Raw genomic sequence first — 15561 nt, forward strand, 5'->3', positions numbered from 1 at the left:
CTAATATACATATCAATTTCAGAACTTGCATGTATAGGTACCTATAATAAAAAGGCAGTGTAATAAATTGTTGTCATAAGTGTAAACATTTCTTTAACCTACTATTCCTTTATAGTTAGATTCTATACCTATATTCTAATCTCTTTGTGGTATCTATTTACTTATATACTTTGTGTGTGTATAAATCTGAATATAACTGAAGTCAAGATGAGGATACATATGCTACATAAGGTAACCATCTCTAAAATAAAACTAAATTCCTTAAGCACTTCAGCAATAATACAGCAATATGTGCTTAACTACTTAATAGAATATAGCCAGGAGATGATCCAATAACCATAAGCAAAAAGTAGAATTAGCATTCTGTGCTTTTATATTGAGAAATCAAATTGTATACGGTGACTGTAACTATCAATTCATAAAAGAAGTAAGTTAATAACAATAAAATACTGTTAAGAAATCATCTGCTTAGTAGTTCTTAAAGTATTGGTATTAATGGAGCCACAAATCCAGACTGTCAGGGCACATGCCAAGAATGTGCATATAAGTATGCAAATTTTAATATAACTCATCAGTTTATGTAATTGATCGCCAGTGATATTTAAATCAACCCAAACATTTCAATCTTGAGGCAAAAAAAAGTTTTCCATTTATTGGCTTTCTACAGGAGGAAAACTCAGTTGAGGTTTTGGCTATTGAGCAGATGTTACCAGAAAGGAAAAAAAAAAAAAAGTACTGAAGGATGCTCACTAATTGAGTAAAATCCTGTAAATGAAGCCCAGAACTTCATATCTCCTTTGACTTTCATGAGTCTTTAAATAATTATAATGAATTTGTAAGTTCTAGCCAGCCTTGCTGCTTATGCATCATTAAAATCAAACTTCTAGTTCTGCCAGTGTATTAACTTGTCTATATATTCACATAATTAGCACCTCATCATTTTGTGCTATTCTGGGACTGCCTGGCATCTTCCAGTCTCACATCCAATATTGTGAAAAGCAGTTACTACCAGCTCATAAAATTCCACTGCCCTTCCACTTCTGCTATTTTCCCTGTATGAAAACTGGATTTTAAAAAGATGAGGAGGAAGACTGGACAGATCAGTAAGTTTTTAAGATGTCATTTAAAATATAGGGAAACCCGGAAAATGGAATCGCTTTAGTCAGTCTGTCCAGATCCATCTTCTCTGGCCCTTGTGTCACTTATTTAATTGTTGGAATTTAGATTTTGGCATCTCCCAATGCAGGGGCTCAGGGTTCTGTACCCTAAGCTGTCACTGGGGATGCGCTGCTGCAGGAAGAGATTATTCCTGCTTGACTGTGATTTATGTTGATATTTAATTTTTTTTGGTCTTTTTTATTTATTTATTTTCCTTTTTGGTACTGGCTTCTTTGATCAACCTAACAGCCCTGGTGACCGGACCCCCACTGCTATTGTTGTGAAGTTATTGTTTTACTCTGCTAAAGAATGCACTTTTTCAGAAGTTTCTCCGCGAAGTCAGCTAATTTTTAGGCTATTCCTTGCTTGCACATGAGGGATATAGTTAGAAATGTTTAGGCTTCCCTTTTTTGTTCTGTTTTGTCTTGGAGGGTGGTTGGGTTGAAAGGTGAAGCCCACAGGGCAGCCTCCCGCCTTTCAGTCTCGGCCAAAGTTTCTGCTGGTCAAGTTTGCTGCTTGATGAGCGAGAGAAGCCCCTGGACGTTGCTGATTGACCTGCCTCTCACAGTAGCTCTTCGGCAGGTCAGCCGGCGACATTTGCTACTGGACTCTTGCGGGGGTGGGGGTGGGGGTTCGCTCCTGAGCCAAAATCGCCGCGGCCTCAGGCAGAGCCGGCAGCTGCTGGAGAGGAACTCGGTGGCTAAGGCTGCAGAGCAGTGGGCGTCGGGCACCGAGCGGCGCTCACTGGGTGTCAGGTAAGAGACGATCCCCGGTGATCTGGGAGGCACAGCGGGGTGCTGAGCACAGCCGAACAACTTCCCAAGTGCGCGGTCCCCACGGAGCGCTCCGGGCGCGCGGGGACAGCAGGACGGCTCTTCTGACCCTGTCCACGCGCCGACCCGCTGTTTTCATATGTCGTAGGAAGGCTGAGAAACTCCAGGCTCTTCTCAGAGCCAAGACAGGCTTAGAGGGAAGTAGCCCGCCTGCCTTGGGACGCACCTGTTGCCGGAGAAGGACCCCCGCCTCCGCCGCGCAGCCCTCCCCAGCCGCGAGGGCGCGGGGTGTGGCCCGGGAGAGCGCAGTCCGCGCCACTGCAGGGTCGCTCGCTCCGGCTCCCCGCCGGTCTGAGTCTTCTGAAAGGGGTCCCGGCCAGGGCCAAGGTCATGGTTGTCTCTGGCTGCAGCCTTGGCCGGGCGGCGACTCCTTTCCTCTCCCGTTCCGCAAAAGTCTCGGGTGGGCGATGGTAGTCAGCCCTCAGAAAGAAGTCTGTGTGCTCGCCCGCCTGAGCTCCTGGCCTGCTTCTTCTCGGGTTGAGGGCTCAATTCGAGGAACTGAGCTGCGGTGGCGGGGGTCGAAAAGAGACTCCACAAGGCAAGGCGCGCCGAGCGCCTCAGCCTTTTGGGCCCCGGCGAGTATTAACCCATTTTATGGGAAGCAAAGTTGTGGCACCTTTACTCACTCCCTTCGTCTAGTTGTTAATCCCCGCAACGGATGGGAAGTGGGAGAACTAGCCTCTAAAAGTACTTACTAGGCCGAGGCCCTGAACATTGGACCATCCCGCACTCACACATTACGGATCTTGGGGAAAGAGAGGGTGACCGAGGAGAGGAGGGCGCGCTGCGTCCGGGCCTGGGAGAGAGGGAGTCCCGGCCTGGTCCCTGCAGATCTCCCATTTCAGGCACCTCTGTTCCTGGAGCTGAAAACCCTTAGGGAAGAAAGAAGGGAGGGTCTTGGTCTGTTCGGGCGAAGGCCCAGTCGCCCCTTCCCGGCCCAGAGCAGCCCTCGGAACCGGCTGCGGCCGGCGTCGGCCCCCTCTTGCTGAAAGGCTGTGCTGAAGGAGAGTGGCTCCTGGTTTGGACTCCCGGAACCCTGGCCCCGGTATTCCAGCCCCGCAAGCTTGTATTTTGAGGGCTGCTCTACCCTCCTTTTTTTTTTTTTCCCCTTGCCACCTTCTTTGCCAATTTGGGGGAGATTTAAAACTGTATTTTACATTGTCCACTGAGAAAATTAAGACGTTTTCAAAAAGGTAAATTATCTTGTAGCAACATGATTTTCCACTTCTTCATTTGCAACCCTTCTGCTCTGACCAGACTTTGCTATTTCCCCTAATCAAAACTCAGGTGCAGCGTTTTCAGTTTGGGTGTGAGAAAAACAGACGCCGACGGTGACCTAGGGTCAGGGAGGTGCTCAGGAGGACTGCGGGGGGCCGGATCTGTCCACCGTCCGCAGGGCGGGGAAGCTGCCCTTCGTCCAGTCCAGTGCTCCCTCCCATTGTCCTCCCCCGTCCGCCTCTCTCTCCTCACCCCATTTGATCAGCAGGGGAGTCGCAGAAGGTTGTCGTTAGGACTAGCTACTAGCTCCCTCCCATCACCTGGGACTGCAAAAGTTCTGGAACACTTACCCTCTCCCCACCTTTTTTTAAATAACCAGGAAGACTTAGTGTATGGTGTATGTCACTATCTTATTGGCGAGTCTGTTGAATTAAGAAACATTCTTTATGCTTGGTATTAGGATTGCTTTTGGACATCAGTCTTTCCATATCCAATCTAATCCGTTTGAATTAAGAAACTTTCCTTCCTCCGAGGTGGAGGGGTAGGAGAAGAGGCTCTTGTCCAATCTTCAAGAGCACTAACGTCCTGGCCTTGACGAAGCGCTGTTGGCCATTTTTTCCCCATTACAGAAAAGCAAAATTCGGTGTAGCAGAAGCATCGATGCCAATGTTGCGTCTGCCCATCCGGCTGGTATTGCCAGAGCTGCCTTCGCAGCGTGACTGTCAGTGGGGCACAGCGTCAGAGCATGCAAACTCCGGACCTGGGCGCGCATCCCTTTCCCACTGACCGCTCGGTTAGTCAAGGGAAAGGGGGGACTCCTGTTCTTCGAAGTGACTCAGCGGCTCAAGAGGCCCCAAGTGCCCGAGGTTCCAGGATTGATTCGATTCCACACTTCTGTCGAGACTCTCAGTCACTAGCTAGCGTTTGTCTCTCGTTTCTCCAAGCCCGGAGAGGGGCGGTGTCCGGGTTCTTCTAGAGACCACTCCTGGGGCTCTCTCCCTTCCCCGGATTTCTGCCTTCCCGCCCCTCGTGCTGCTGAGCTAAAGTCTTGATCGACAAAAACACAGCAAGGGGGAAGAAATATCTACGCCCACCTCTGCACTCGCACCGAAGGCTCCAAACTCCGGGCTCCTCTTTATTCCCAGAGACGACTCCGCACTGAACCACAGCGCCCAGGCAAGCACAAGGGGCTCTCTAGGTCCCTTCGTTGTTTCCCTTCCCCCGTGCTTCTTTGCCCACAGCCCCCTCACCCCGACATCAGATTGTTTATTACGAGCTTCTGATTTCCCTGTCCGACGCCATACGGCGGCCCCAGCCTGGTGGACCCACCAGCGCAGGCCGGGGTGCCGCTGAGTTCCCGGAGCTCGGGGCACATCAGCACAGCGGCCAGAGGAGGCCCGGCGGAGCTTTGGGCCCGGACGGTCCCACCATTTTCCGCCAGCGCCAAGGTCCAGGAAGCCTGGAGCGGGAAAAATCTCTCTGGAGCTCTCAGGAACCTTTACAAGTCCTAACAATCTCTCTCTCTGCCTCCTTAGCTCCTCTTCCTTCCCAGCCTCCCAAGTTGCTTTTCTTGTGACATTAACATTCTTTTTTTTTTTTTCTCACTTTTTGGTCTAGGAAGTTAAAGAACTGTGCAAAACTGAAATTCTTTTAGTAATCCATGTTTTAAAACGGGAGGACAAAGAAACTAAGAGACCTCTCCGCCACAATACTGTCAGGGGCAAAGCCATCACCAAACATGGACATCCCGTTGAAACCACACCAGAAGGGCTCAATAAACAAAATTGACAGAATGGAAGTGTTTAAGAAAAGAGATCTAATGAAAAACAATCTTGAGACAGAGAACGTCGGCATGCAGTCTTCCCACCCCCGCCCCAGTCCCCGCTGACAGCACCTGCCCTCCGACAGCACCTCTGTCCCTCAAACCTTTCCAACGGGACCTATTTTTGCGCATATTTCTCTAAACTTGGGAGCAGCCAGGAAAGGAAGGAGAGCGAATGTTTCAATTCCTCTCTCCAAACCCAGAGGAACCTCCACCAACCGCCTGGCCACGTTCTCTTCCCTTCCTTCCGTTCCCGATGTGTGATATGGTTAGAGAAATTGGGAAGGGGGGTGGGGTGGAAGAAAGTTTAAAAAAAAAAAAATCAGGAAGGCGTGAGCTGGAGCGGTGAGTGTGTCAATCAGAGGGTTTTGTGCCTGGGGGCTCCTAGCGGTTCGAAGCAGAGGTGTCCCAGGGCGGCCCCGCAATGAATATGAATAGGAATCCTTGCTAAATGGGACAGCAAAGCGCACCGCCCTGAATGATGGCACGTCATCCTAACCAGCCCAGGATAGATAGGAGGGTTCCTTTTGTCTCTTTTCTCCGCCGCAGCTCTATAAAAGCCCCTCTTTTTCAGCGTGAGGTTAGTTCAAGCACACACCAACTAGCTGTCCAGGAAGCAACCTAACCAGAGAGGGGCGTGGGAGGGAGAGAGGTGGGGAAAAGCAGCATCTCAGCTTTTCTTCTCACGTCTTGCCGCTGAGAAGTGGGTTCCTGGGCTGTGCAGATTTTTTTTTTAATTCAAGATTTTCTTTAATTTCCCGCCTAAAGCCTCCCCACGCTAGGGCCGCATCCCCTCTAATAAAATGAATTCTGATTCGAGCTCTGTCTCCAGCAGAGCTTCATCTCCGGACATGGACGAGATGTACCTGAGGGACCACCACCACCGCCACCACCACCACCACCAGGAGAGCCGTCTCAACTCGGTCTCGTCCACGCAGGGCGATATGATGCAGAAGATGTCCGGGGAAAGCCTCTCGCGGGCTGGCGCCAAGGCCGCGGGAGAAAGCAGCAAGTACAAAATCAAGAAGCAGCTGTCGGAGCAGGACCTACAGCAGTTGCGGCTGAAGATCAACGGACGCGAACGCAAGCGGATGCACGACCTGAACCTCGCCATGGACGGGCTGCGCGAAGTCATGCCCTACGCACACGGGCCCTCGGTGCGCAAGCTCTCCAAGATCGCCACCCTCCTGCTTGCCAGAAACTACATTCTCATGCTCACCAGCTCCCTGGAGGAGATGAAGAGGCTGGTTGGAGAGATCTATGGGGGCCACCACTCGGCCTTTCACTGCGGGACCGTGGGCCACTCGGCCGGCCACCCCGCGCACGCGGCCAACGCCGTGCACCCTGTGCACCCCATCCTGGGCGGCGCGCTCTCATCCGGCAACGCCTCCTCACCGCTGTCCGCCGCCTCACTTCCCGCCATCGGCACCATCCGGCCTCCCCACTCGCTGCTCAAGGCTCCCTCCACGCCGCCCGCGCTGCAGCTGGGCAGCGGCTTCCAGCACTGGGCTGGTCTGCCTTGCCCCTGCACCATCTGCCAGATGCCGCCGCCTCCGCACCTGTCCGCTCTCTCCACCGCCAACATGGCCCGGCTGTCGGCAGAGTCCAAGGACTTGCTCAAGTGAGCAGCCGGCGGGCCCGGCTGCCGAGGAGAAGGGAGAGCGGCGGGAGGGGCAGCGGTGCCGGGCCGGGAGGGAAGAGGGAAGCTGCGAGCTCGGCCCACGGGAGGGCGGGCTCCGGGGCCCGCAGCCTCCCACGCTGGCTGAGAGATCTCAGACTCCACTTGATCCCCGGAGGGAAAGGACCAAAATCATACTGCAATTTCTAGGTGGTAGCAAAGGGGGACTCGAACCGGACGTCGTGTGTTTTGCATGCATGCTTCTTTTCCCCATGCCGCGCCAGTATTTCTCCCTGCCATACGCTCTTGTCGAAACTGCATTTGTTGTATAAAGATGGGATCGGTGTAGTTAAAAACTTGCGAAGGGACTTTTGAGTCGGTTTTCTCTGACTCTGTGTTCTCGCTTTGGAAAAAGACAGCCATCCCTTTTGTGCAAAACAAATGTAAATATTTTCTTGAGATTGATGCGATTATGATTGTCTCTGTCCTCGCCATAGTTTTTCTAGAGACAACGGGGAGAGAGAGAGAGAGAGAGAGAGAGAGAGTGAGAGAGATCAAGACCCAAGTTTTGAATCTCAACTCCGGTCCAGGGCATGACACCTCCTATGTGGGTTTTCCTTTCGACGCAGTGTAGGTCAAAAGAATGCATGCACGCTTCTAAACGAATCTTGTCTAAACATGTTGTGCAGGCCGTGGTGCCGTTTTCCTTGTAACAAGGATTTATTAGTGAATTATCCCAAGTATTCCATGTATCTGTCTGTGGTTGTATGAAATGAAAAAAGGGGCAGAGTGCAAAGACCCACACTCACGCACACGCGCTTCTTCTCCCATACGCACCCCTTCAAACTTTATTCGGAACCTTCCTCTGCTGTTCTGGGGCCGCCATTGTAAAAGCTTGGGCTCCCTCTAATAGCTTGCCCCACCCACCCCCCCTCGCTCAGTTATTCTGCATGCGGGGTTGGCTCTCTCTATTATCAGCTTTGAAAACTTATCCTGGTTTTGGGAGGGGTGCCGTTTTTATTTTCCTGAACATTTGCTTGAAATATTTTGTTAGGGCCTCAAAGACGATACCTGTCTTTATTTTTTATATATTCTTGATAACTATGATATATTTATTAATAACCAGTGTTTCTGGATGAGATTTCAAATAAAAAAGAACCTTTAAATCGTGACTTTGCCTTTGCCTAAAATCTTAGCAGATGGGGGTAGTGGTATAGGAAACTTGTGGACCAGGTAAGGTGTACCTGGGTGTGGGCGAGGGATTTGGATGGTGGGCAGATGTAAAGGTTTTCCCTGATTATGCACAAGTAAACAGGATGGGTAAATTGGTGCTAATTTTTGGAACTAAATGTCCTTCAAGCGGGGCATTGCCCACATTCACAGTCTTATGCTATTTGAGCTCCTTATTTCTCTGCAATAATCAGACCCTCATAAACTCAAGAACTGAATTTTAAAAAGTAATCTGGAAACTTAAAGTGGCAGGAAATGAGAGGTGGAGTGTCACTATGATGACTGTGTTGGCAACAAACAAGGATGAACCACTTTACATTGAATTCTTTTCACTTTAAATTGAACTTGTGTTTTTTCCCCCCATGTTAAACTCTAGTATACATTTTAAAAGTCGACAAAGAGTGGTCCTAGAAAATAATAAAATACTCACCCTGCTTGCCTGCCCCCTCGGAAGCATGGCCTGCAGAGAAAGGGAAGGCTTCTCTGCTTTGTAAGGTGAGCTCCGGGTGAGTCAAACCACGGCCCAAGTCTCAGCAACTTGCAGATTTATAGCAAGAATCCTCCCTTCTTTCTTCCCTTAGAAGATTGCTGGTCTGGTTAGCCATATATATTGGGCATCTTCTACATAAAAGTCAGCTAAAACAGGAGTCATTTTAATAAACTACTTTTCTTTTCACCTCTGGCAATAACACTTTTAAATGGTTTATATAAGCAGGAGTAATCCAGCAAGAAAGTTTTGTGTATTTGTTAAAAGGGGACAATAAATCGAGCTGTAGTGAGGATAGCCCCAACAACACAGGCCTCCATTTCCCTCTGAGGAAAACAGAACTCTGAAATGCAATACCCCAGGATTTGGTTCTGAATAAGTTGTAACATCCCCTCGATGTTGGTTGAGGCCCAAGCTCCTCTGCAGTGGGGGGAGGCCTGTGGTCTGTTTCCAGAATCCAGCAAGGAGAGCAAGTCTGAGAAGCATTTGCATTTGCCCTGTCTTTCTTGGGTCCCTGATGCCTGCCTAGTACTGCCTTTGCCAGGGAGAGCATCTCTGTGAGTTTCTCTTCTATCCAAATCGTCCCCCTCCATCCCTTTTTACCTTCTCATCGCTACCCCACTCTCAGCCAGTAGAAAGACCTAAGTTAGGGTCTACAGTGGAGGGTGCTTGTTTCCATTGGTTTTACGCAGACAAATGGGGGAATAATCGTCTGTTTCCCAAGGGTGATTCATTTCTTTGGGTGAGGAAAGAACCTATTGAAGATTTATTTGAAACCAACACAAGGCAGCCCTCCAGCCTTTCCCCAGAGTTTATTATTTAGAAAGGGGAGGGGAGGGAGAAGTTTCATCAATCAGGAAAACGACTTTCTCCTTAGCCACGTGCTTCTTTTGAGTCCTGTTTCCAAAGGCCTGGTTCTGGGGAAAGACTCAGGTCCTTACCGTTGGCCTAGTGGTGGGCCCCATGCCTTCTCTAAAGCTGAGGCTTAAATTGGGTTATGGAAAGGAATAAAGCCACACTGTTTACACTAGGACAGTAGTGGATTTTGTGATTGTCCAGCTGAGATAGGAAATCCTTGAGTTACAGCAGTGGTCAGTTTGAAGAGCTGTGATGTCCACTCACATAAGCTAAAAGGAAGCTTGAGCACAGGGAACTTTATTGCAAAATTTGCAACTAAAATGGGAAATAGACACCACTTCCAACATTGAGAAGATCTCTTAAGTGAGCAGAGCTCTTTTCTGGGTTACAAAAATTCTTTTGGCTTCAAGACCAGAAGAGAGGATTTCTTTAAGAACAGGACAGGAACCCAGTGAGGAAGGTGATTTGGGAGCCAGGTCATCTGAGGTTTCTGGATTTATCGGGAAGAAAGAATCTCCATTCACCCTCCGGGAAGGGCCTTCCCTTGATGCCTAGGCGGGTCTGCTGGGCGTGTGAGTTTGCAGGCCGACTTTTACTGTCATTGCGCTTCCCTTTAAACACTCAAATTATCGACTCCAGAAACAAGATTTCATGACCGCAAAGGTGAAAATGGGTTTCGGCCGGATTTTTTTTTCGTTGTAAATTTTCCACTTTCTCGAAATTTCGCAAGTTTAGTTTTTCATTCAATCTGGAAACACCACGACGATCCTTTTATTCCAGATTACACACCGCCTTACGTTTAAAGGGATGGCGAAATCCTCCTGGGCGGACACACCTTGAGAAGCCCACACTCGAAACCTCTCGGCGCTTTCCCAGGCGATGACCTAATTTAGAGGGCGGAAGAAAGTGACCCTTAGAAAGGGAAAATGACACCTGCGTCGGCTGGGCACACCAGATCTTTGTTTCTGGGGCCGCTGAGGCTGACAGCCCGCAAACGGGCAGGGAGAAGCGACCTGAGCGGGCCAACCCCAGGGTTTCCTCGCTCCAGCAGTAGGGGGCCTTGTGTCCCCTCGAACTTCTTTCTTTCCCCAGCTGCTAGGTCAAGCAAGGTTTTGTGCCTCCACTGACGCATTCAGCAGAAACTGCAAATGCCTCCTCCCTCCGAGAGGACGCTGGAACCCCCTCTGCCCCACCGGCACCTCGCTCAGACACCAGCATTTAACTTCGCGCTCCACGTCCCTTCCAGAGATGCCGTGGCCCTCTGTTCCCCTTTTCCCACCCGCCACTGGGGAGCGGGAGTGACTGCTAAGGGTGGGCTCCCAACTCCCCTCACCCAAACTAGAAATCTCCGAGACCTCTCTGTGATGCTCGCTCCCCTCCTGGGCCGCCGTGGGGACTCGGGACTGGCCTCGAGGCCGGGACCCCGAGGAGACTTGCAAGCCTGAAGATGCCCCTCGCGGCTCGGCCTCAGCCCGGGGAGGGGGGCTTTTCCGGGACTGACCTGGCCCAGGGAGTCCGTCTCTGGTTTGCAGGAACCTCCCCTGGGCACCTCTCCCGAGCAGCTCCTCCGCGCCCGCAGGCCCGAGGCCACCCCAGGACCACCCCTCCCCGCACCGCTCCGGGCCGAAGCCGAGAAAGGGGAGCTGTGAAGAGAGGACACCCGGGCCAGGCGCCCTCCCGGCCCTGCGGCATCTGGGCCTGTCCTCCCAAATGCAGCCCCACGGGGTCCAGGCTCCTCAAGTGTAGGAAGGAAGCGAGTGGAGGAGCCGCCGCCCAAGGGCTGGGAAGTGTCTTTGGAAACAACTAGGCCAAGGGAGGGGCCGTGCGGGAAGGAGGTGGCCTGCATCTTCAGCTTGCCTCTAGGAAAACTTACGAGACTCCCCGCCCCTGCAGAGAGTTGGGAGCGCCCTTCCCTCTCCGCCCCTGCAGAGAGTTGGGCCTCTCGTGTACCCAGTGGCCGTTTAAGGGGCCCACAGAAATCAAACTGCGAAGGCTCGGGCCGTCGAGCGTGCGTTTTCAGTGAAACCTTCCCTGGGACACTGCGGTCGCAGGGCTGCGAGGGGGTGGGAGAGGATGGGGTGCATTGGACGCCAAGGGAGCCCGCCAGCAGCCGAAGTCCACGCTCTCGATGGCCACGGAGCCACTGGGAGCGATCCCCGCCGAGCCGCGGAGTGCGCGACCCCTCCAGCCCTCCTCCTGTATCCAGCGGCGGAGAGCCGAGAGCCGGAAGCCCAGACTCCAACTCCGCGACGGGCTAGGGGTCCTCGGGTTGCGGATGGGTCCAGTGGCAAGCGTCAGTCTCCGCGCCCTGACCCCGGACTGTCTCGGGGTCCCCGCAGGACACAGTCAGATAGGCTGGGGCGCAGACGACAAAAGGATGTGTGGGGGGCAGATTCCACCGAGGCCCATCATCGCCTGCGCCAACACCTGCAAAGTGCCTCGAAATACCTAAGCGTTTATGGAAACTGGGAGGCAAAACAAAAACGGTAACAACAAACAAATTCAAAGTCTGGCTGAGAGCGGCGGGCGCTCTTTCCTCTCCGGTCCCAGAGCCCCCACACGCAGCGCGGGGCTGACACTCTCAGGAGTTTGTTAACTTTGCTAACGAGAGGCCGGGTTAGGAAGGCGCGGGGGGTCGTGGGGCGGCGCCTTCCCCAGCTGTGTCTCTTCGCTGGGGACCTCACAGACGACCCTGGCGCCTCGCTCTCCCTGGCCGATCCGGATCACAGCCCCTGGAAGGGAGCCGTTGCTTCTAACCCAAGCCCCTGGACTGCACGTGGCTCCCGAATCAAAGTACGGACATTTGTCCTCGCAGCCAGGCACCGGCAAAAGGAATTTAACTCGCCTCGGTAGTGGGTCCCTCGAGGGGTTAGTCCTGGACCTGCTAGGGCCAAGACCCCAGGGAGCCAGGAGGGAGGGGTGCACAGACCTGGGAGTTCAATGACGGGCCTTGATTTTACTGCTGTGTCCTGGGGTTCGAGTGGAAACAGAGTGGTCGGGTTTCTCGCACCCCAGGAGGAGAGGGGCAAAGAGGGGGCAGCGCCTAAGGGTCTGTGAGGCAACGTCCAATAGCTGCCCTCGAAAGTTTTGGATTGGTCGGGCGTGGTGGCTCATGTCTGTAATCCCAGCACTCTGGGAGGCCGAGGCGGCGGGTGGATCATGAGGTCAGGAGTTCGAGACCAGCCTGGCCAAGATGGTGAAACCCTGTCTCTAATAAAAAATACAAAAATTAGCCGGGCGCGGTGGTGGGCGTCTGTAATCCCAGCTACTCGGGAGGCTGAGGCAGGAGAATCGCTTGAATCCGGAAGACGGAGTCTGCAGTGAGCCGAGATCACGCCACTGCACTCTCGCCTGGGCGACAGAGCGAGACTCTGTCTCAAAAAAAAAAAAAAAAAAAAAAAAAAAAAAAAAAAAAAAAAAAAAAAAAAGAAAAGAAAAAGAAAAGAAAGAAAGAAAGTTTTGGGGTTCGGTCCGGCCCTGACTTGAGTAAGACCCCTCTTTTCCTCGTGGTCTGCAACGGACATCTCCGAAAGTGCAGGAGCCAGGGCCTGATTCTGGGGGTTGCCACAGTTTACACACAAGCATCCCTCACCTCCATGCCTGAAAAATTGGGGAAGCCGGATACTGAGGGGGCCCCCCTCTCTGCGTGCTGCGGGGCTGTGGTGCCAAGAACGCACTTTTGCCTCAGCAAGATCGTTAATTCCACTGGGGAACATAGAGGGTGGCGCGGGCGCATTTTATGGCGACTCCTTTCTCCTCCTGGTTATTCGGTCCCCCCACCATCCCGCCTCCCTTCCGTCCACCCCGGGAAAGGACAAGGAAATCCACACCATCGTTTGAAACCAAATGTAAACATATGGCGCTCTAGTGCACTCCCAGCAACGCAAGCCTTATCATTACTTCCTCTGGAGTTTCTCTCAATCTTCCCTCACTTCAGCAACGAACATTTTCTGAATGCTTCCGATGTGCCAGGTGCTGGGAGCGGCAACAGCGGGGGGGGAAAAAAAAAGTAAAACAGCAAGAGAAATAAGGCATTCACATGCATAAGAAATAGCTGCTGTCCTCTGTGCCCTCAGAGCCTAGCGGTAAAACATCGGTCACCTAAGTCACCTAAGTCCGAGGGTAAAAATTCCACTGGCCTCACAAAACACAAGTGCTGCAAACACGTCCTTCCCGACGCTTTTTCAGATGCTAGAAAACTCACTGCCCATTCCCTCTACTGGAGAGGACAGGAGCAGATGCTTTTGATTAATATGGAAATAAAAAGAAGCAATGGTGGCAGTACTTGGTTTCGTGGCAGTTGTTTAGAGATTTATTGACACAGAGATAAACTTCAGTCTGGGGCATATCGTATTTCATGTCCCCATTAGTTATTAGCAAATGAGCAAATCGTTTTCTTTTAACTGTTTTTTAAAGAAAAAAAATAAAAGAAAGGGAGTTGGTGGAGATATTTTTTAAATGGGATTACTGTCATCATCCTCCTGTCTCAGAGGCTACAGAAATTTGCCTCTGGACTCCAGAGTTCACCAGGCTGTGGTTCTAAACATAAAACAATCCTGTAATTTCCTTCAAGAACAAAAGTTTTCAAAGAAACGACCTGCACAGTATCCCCTTCAATAAAGCAGAAGTGACTTAATGGTCTGTTAATTACTCCATCCCTGCAGGGGGGAGGGAAGTTTCCGAATGGATCACTACAAACCCTCTGTTGACTGAAGCTGTGGTCTGTCCCCAAATGTACAGCTGGGGCCGGGCCATTGAAAACCCAGACAAAACAAAATCCCTGATAAATAATCCCACCTAGAACACAAAGATTCAGCACTCAATTGTTAGATCTGTGCTGGATCCTCAGAGAAGACCGGAGGGAGCTCCTTTGGGGCTTCCGGTAATCTTTAAAGCTTGAGGCCAGGGGTTCTTGCACAAAAGTTAAAAAAAAAAAAAAAAGAGCTTGTTTGACTTCTCTGTCCCCTTATCCTTCTGTGTTGAATTTCTTTCTCTTTAATTTGTGGCTTTGGCTATAATTTTTTAATCCAATCTTCTTCTGTATTAATTAGTTTGTTCCATCATGTAATAAATTTTTGGTTTGGTTATTCTCCAGTTATTTCACTATTAATAATTTTAATCTAAGAAGACAGGATTTGAGTGTCATAGAAAGAACAAAGAAGAGAATAAACATATAGGAGGCAGGTTTGGGTTGTGAGTCTCTGTGTCTTTTCACATCTGTAAGGTGAAAACTGCAAGTTGTAATTAAATATATTTCTAAAATAGAACAGTTAACCAGCTATGTTGGAGCCCAAGCAAAGCTAGCAGTCATTAAGTTAACTTTGCATCAGAGACGGTTAACTGGAAAAACTGAATTTTCAAAACATCTCTTTAAGAAAAAAAAATTTATATATAAACACGTCCCATACTAATTAAAAAGATAATAGTTTCAATTTGGTAAGCTCCGCCCCATGGGTTCACGCCATTCTCCTGCCTCAGCCTCCTGAGTAGCTGGGACTACAGGTGCTGCCACCATGCCCGGCTAATTTTTTGTATTTTTAGTAGAGACGAGGTTTCACTATGTTGGCCAGGCTGGTCTCGAACTCCTGACCTCGTAATCTGACCACCTCGGCCTCCCAAAGTGCTGAGATTACAGGCGTGAGCCACCGCGCCTGGCATGTGTGTATCTATTTTTAATTTATACATGAGTTTTGCTATAGCCCTTCTGTTTAATACTTTTTTCCACTCAGCATTATGTTTTAAGATCCATCCACTTTGCCATTCGTTAATCTTGTTCCTAACTCTTGACTTCTGCTGAATGCTTCATACCGTGTGTCCATCACATTTCATTTACTATTTCCGTAGGGATTAAACTTACCTTCCCTCTAGCATCCTGTAATGATAACACTGCAATGAACATCTTTATATATATGCCTCCTCTTGTATCTGCCCAAGTTGCTCATTTTTCTATCAGGTCACCCATCTTTTTCTGTTGTTTTTTTTCTCACGAGTTTATTGTATAGTTCATATATTGAAAGTTTTAGATGTAACAACTGTTTTCTCCCAGCCTAATATCTGTACACCAATTTTCCCAACTATTGACTGCTACACAATATGTCACTTCCCTATTAATTTATGATGGCATCTTTATCCTATATCAAGTTCCTATATTCATGGGTCATTTCTGAACTCTCTGTTCTGTATCACTGGTATATTAATCTATTTCTATGCCACTATCAGCGTATTTTTATTGCTATGCCTTAGTATTATATCTTAATATCTGGTAAAGTGGGTCCAAGGAGGATACATTTTTACTTTTTAAAAATATGATCATATTTGTCTTCTAACTGAATACATT

General features: G+C 50.1%; 1 protein-coding gene across 2 annotated transcripts; it reads left to right on the forward strand.

Moving 5' to 3' along the window:
- The first annotated feature begins 979 nt into the window (after window positions 1–979).
- On the forward strand, window positions 980–6753 carry OLIG3 (oligodendrocyte transcription factor 3). 2 transcript variants are annotated; one of them, XM_050786376.1, is made up of 2 exons: window positions 980–1103; window positions 5864–6753. In XM_050786376.1, exon 2 carries the CDS (start codon window positions 5883–5885, stop codon window positions 6654–6656), a length of 774 nt encoding a protein of 257 aa, XP_050642333.1. In that variant the 5' UTR covers window positions 980–1103; window positions 5864–5882; the 3' UTR covers window positions 6657–6753. The 2 variants fall into 2 exon arrangements, with proteins under 2 accessions (XP_050642333.1, XP_050642334.1); XM_050786377.1 differs by lacking the exon at window positions 980–1103 and adding an exon at window positions 5615–5734 and having other exon boundaries at window positions 5867–6753.
- The last annotated feature ends 8808 nt before the right edge of the window (window positions 6754–15561 follow it).

The sequence above is a fragment of the Macaca thibetana genome, chromosome 4 (genome assembly GCF_024542745.1).
Source record: "Macaca thibetana thibetana isolate TM-01 chromosome 4, ASM2454274v1, whole genome shotgun sequence".
Classification (NCBI taxonomy): Eukaryota; Metazoa; Chordata; class Mammalia; order Primates; family Cercopithecidae; genus Macaca; species Macaca thibetana.

Coding starts and splice junctions, on each gene's coding strand:
- OLIG3 (XM_050786376.1), top strand. CDS start 5,883: ATGGACGAGATGTACCTGAGGGACCACCACCACCGCCACCACCACCAC.